Raw genomic sequence first — 4,553 nt, 5'->3', positions numbered from 1 at the left:
TTTGACTCACAGTCTTGGAAGTTTTAGTCCATGATTATTTGGCCCCATTGTTTTTTTAGCCTTTGGCAAAGCAGTCCATCATGGGAGCAATTGTATGTGGAACAAAGCTGCTCACCATGGTGTTGGAGAGGAGAAAGTGTGAGAGCAAGGAGGACATCAGAATTCCATAACTCCCTTCAAGGTCATCCACCGAATGCCCTAAAACCTCTCAAAAATCCCCTCTTCAAGGTCCCATTACCTCTTAATAGTACGACACTAGGGACCAGCCTTTCAAACATATGCCTTTGAGACACATTCCACAACCAAACTTTTGAAGTCCTGTTACAAGAAGAACAGATTTTAACTTAATTTATTATTCATATTATTATAAAGTAAGAGTATTTATTGGTAGTTTTAAATTTTTTGGAGGAACAATTTAGGGAGAAGAGTAAATGTTTTAATTTTATTTACAAAGTTATATTTTACCAAATTACTGTTAGCTAGAGATACACACATCCCCCCAAAAAAGAAAAGATTTCTTAAATCTGGAAAATAAAATATAAAATAATCAACAACGTTTTAAACAAGTCATAAGAGATCATAATCCTTTACCCGTTTAGTCTCATGTAATAAACTGTAGTTCTGTTTGACAAAGCCATCAGTTTTATGAGTCAATTCTTTCATTAGAGCTCTGAAAAGTTTTACTTCATTCGATGGTATGATCTCAAACTCATAAGAAATTTCAAGAATACTTGTCAGGATCATCTTAATGAATTTATATATAAAGAAGATGCAACTTTGGATTCTTCTTTCTCCTTTTTCTCCTCTTCCTTCTTCTCTCTCTCTCTCTCTCTCTCTCTTTCTCCCTCCCTTTTCCACATATGAGAGAGAACATGTGACACTTATATTCCTCTGTCTGGCTAATTTAATTTAACATGTTAATCTCCATTTTTATCCACTTTCCTACAAAGAAAAGAATTTCATTCTTCTTTATGACTGAATAATACCCTATTGCGTATATATACCATATTTTCTTGATTCAATCATCTGGGTGATTCCACACCTTAGTTATTGTGAATAGTGCCACAATAACCCTGGGCATGCAGGTATCTCTTTGATATAATTATTTCATTTCCTTTGGATTATATATCCAGTTGTGGGATAGCTTAATCATATTGTAGATCTAATTTTAATTTTCTGAGGAACCTCTATACAGTTCTCAATAATGACTGTACTAATTTACATTCCCATCCACAGTGTAAAGGGTTCCTTTTTCTTCACATCCCATCACCATTTTGCTATTTATTTATTGATTGATAATAGCCATTCTGATTGGGGCGAGGAGGAATCTCAATGAAATTTTGATTTGCCTTTCCATGGTGACTACAGATATTGAGCATTTCTTCTTATATTTATTAGCCATTTCCATTTCTTCTTTGGAAAAGTGTCTGTTCAGTCCATTTGCCCATTTATTGGTTAGATTACTTGTTCTTTGTTAACTTCTTGGAGTTCTTTATATATTCTGGATATTAAACCTGTCAGATGAATAGCAGGGCAAGATTTTCTTCCATGCTGAAGGTTGTGTTTACACTTGGTTGATTATTTTCCTTTGCTGGGCAGAAACTTTGTCATTTGATGCCATCCACTTATTGATTCTTGGTTTTATTTCATGAACTATTTAAGCCTTATTCTGGAAATCATTTTTTGTGCCAATATCTTCTTGAAGTGTTACCCCTGTTTTCCTCTAGTAGTTTCAAATTTTCAGGTCTTACATTAAGATATTTGATTCATTGTGATTTTTGCACAGGGTAAGATTTTTCTTTCAGTTTTCCACATATGGTTATGCAGTTTTCAAAGAACCATTTGTTGAAGAGGTTGACCTTTCCCCTATGTATATTTTTGGTGCTATCGTCAAGAATCAGAGGGCTGTAGTTATGTGTGTTTAGATCTGGGTCCTCAGTTTTTGCTCCATTGGTATGGTTGTTTTTATGTTAATACCATGTTGCTGAAACAAACTTCAAATAACTTCTAGACAAAATTACTTTTCCTTTAAAAAACCACATCTTTATATTTTATAATATTCTCATCCAAAATTTTTTTTCTTATATATTTTGCATGCAAAGTTGTTTCCTTTATTTTAGTAGTTTTAATCATATATACTAATTCAAATTTTAACTCCTGGCAATTGCAAATCAGCATTCTATAGATTAAAACTATTTTTAGTTTTTAGAAATATATGTTTCCCTAAAGCAAAATTTTTCATGTTAATTTATAGACCCAAATCTATTTCATTCCTTTGTGAGTTTGGCCCTAAAATTGAGAAAATTAAGTAGGTATAAATGTGATGAGATAATAAATGTACTTTTTAATAATAATTATGTTTTATAATACATAATTCCTTTGTAAATATTATTATTCCTTTGTAATAAGAAGTCAAAAGTGGATAAATATAGATCTGTTTCTTACAATGTTTTAATATTTTATTTTATTTGGAAATGATTTAGATAGTCAATGAATGTTCATCATTCACTTTATTTTTTTTCACTGTTATAATAACTTTAATTTATCTTGCATTTTACAGAAGTCTATGAACAATTTTTAAAAAGCACCTCCTTACCCCATCATGTTTTTCTGACAGTTGTTAAAGTAGGCAATGAGTATGTCAACAGCTTGAGCATCAGCATCCTGCAAGGATTTCAGATCAACCAACCACTCACCAAAGAACTTGGCAGCTTTTCTATCTTGCTTTTAATACAATGGTATATCCACTCTGATGGTAAACCTGTCCAGCCAAATCTCCACAACACACTTTGCAAAATCAGTGGTGATTAGCAAATTAGTTAGCTTTGGCACGGAGCTGTGCTCACTTGCCCGTGACAGCCTGGAAGCCAGTTTTGATACTGGCAACAGAGCATCGAGAATGACAAGTTTCACACTGTAAGAAATAGAGTCGGGTGTCCTTCTGCAAGATTATGTCTGGTGATCGGCATGTGTGGCAAGTGACGTATTCCTTGATATATCTTCCCAAGACATTTTCTATTTGTTTCTGTTGGAATCTTCCTTTGATTACAAGTTGGTTATTACCATCTATAGAACCACTTGTACCCATTTCTGCCAATAAAAATGCAAGGAGATGTTTGGGCTGACGATGTAATAGTTTACAGATATCTGTAAAGTTGAGAAAAGAAGTTTTCTTGGTTCCTTCTCGGACAACCTATGGAGGTTTCATAACAAATTTTCTTTTCTCTCCAGCAACCATATCTGGATTCTTTTCCCTCATGATGTTGAACACTCGATTCAAGAGCTCCTCATAGGTGTAGTCTCTTTGTGAGCCTGCCCAAGCAGGACCTGTCTGGTTACTGAATGAGATTCTATCATCTTTTTTGCTATCTTCATCTTCTAAAGCTTCATCTTTCTCTAGTATTTCATCCTCATCTGGGAACTTGACATTCTTCTTTTTCTTCTTTTTATTGCCAAGCATAATATCAAGATCATCTTCTGGCTCAGCTGGCTCTTGAACATCACTTTCAATCATAAGATCCTTTACACCTTCTTCAGCTTCATCAATATCAAACATCTTTTTTGTTTTTTTCTTCTTTTTCTTTTGATTAAAGAAGTTCAAGTCATCTAGATCATCAGAAGCATCTTTTTTCCTACTGTCTTCTTCATCAGCTTCCACATCTTTATCCTCAGTTGGTTCCGGTTCCACTTCTTTTGTTTCAGAGGGCTGAGTTTCTTCTGTCTGGGTATCCCCTTCCTCATCTAACATAAAGGGCTTCTTCTTCTTCTTTTTCTTCTTACTCATTGTAGGATCAAAAATCATCTCGTTCCCGGACATGGCTGCGGTTCGAGTGGGCTCGGCACGAACGAGAAGTCATACGGGTCAGCTCCTGGCTTCGGAGGCAGCACTGCTCCTGTCGACACCTCTCCCAGCACCGCACTAGTCTCTTGCATCCATCATTCACTTTAATTTAGCTAAATTCTTAAGGGTGTAGTTATCAAAGAAATTTCATAAACTTATTTAAGTAAATGTATTTTAAAATATAATTATTGCTAAAAGTACATTTGTTATCTCATCCCATTTATACCTACTGTTACGTTTAAAATGTGAGGTATCCCCCAAAAGCTCATGTGTGAGATGTGAGAAGTTTTAGACGTGAAATGATTGGGTTGTGAGAGCCTTAACCCAATCAGTGAATTAATCCCTGATAGGGATTAGCAGAGCAGTAACTGTGGCCGGGTGGAGTTTGGTTGGAGGAAGTGGATGGCTGGAGGCATGCACTTGGAGTTTATTTTGTCCATGAGGGGAGCTTTCTCTCTGCTTCCTGGTGTGATGTCTTGGGTTCAAGATGTGAGTTGCCTCTTTCCCACACTCTTCTGCCCAGATGTTCAGGCTCACCTAAAGCCCTTAAGAATGGAGCAGGCTGTCTGTGAACTGAGACCTCTGGAACCTTGAGCCCCCAAATAAACTTTTTCCTCCTTGAAATTGTTCTTGTCAGATCTTTTAGTCACAACAGTGAAAAAGATGACTGAAATATCTACTTAGTTTTCTCAATTTTAGGGTCAAACTCACA

The 4,553-nt window shown here is 35.4% G+C and overlaps 1 protein-coding gene across 1 annotated transcript; it reads right to left on the bottom strand.

Moving 5' to 3' along the window:
• Positions 1–2,521: 2,521 nt before the first annotated feature.
• Positions 2,522–3,880, bottom strand: LOC124971306 (eukaryotic translation initiation factor 2 subunit 2-like). Its single transcript, XM_047535073.1, has one exon. The coding sequence runs from the start codon at positions 3,815–3,817 to the stop codon at positions 3,194–3,196; it is 624 nt and encodes a 207-aa protein (XP_047391029.1). The 5' UTR covers positions 3,818–3,880; the 3' UTR covers positions 2,522–3,193.
• Positions 3,881–4,553: the final 673 nt, after the last annotated feature.

The sequence above is a fragment of the Sciurus carolinensis genome, chromosome X (genome assembly GCF_902686445.1).
Source record: "Sciurus carolinensis chromosome X, mSciCar1.2, whole genome shotgun sequence".
Classification (NCBI taxonomy): Eukaryota; Metazoa; Chordata; class Mammalia; order Rodentia; family Sciuridae; genus Sciurus; species Sciurus carolinensis.
Note: the sequence above shows the minus strand (reverse complement) of the source record. Positions and strands in the feature narration are given on the sequence as shown.

What these genes read in the sequence shown, in the direction of transcription:
- LOC124971306 (XM_047535073.1), bottom strand. Translation starts at nt 3,817, where the DNA reads ATGTCCGGGAACGAGATGATTTTTGATCCTACAATGAGTAAGAAGAAA.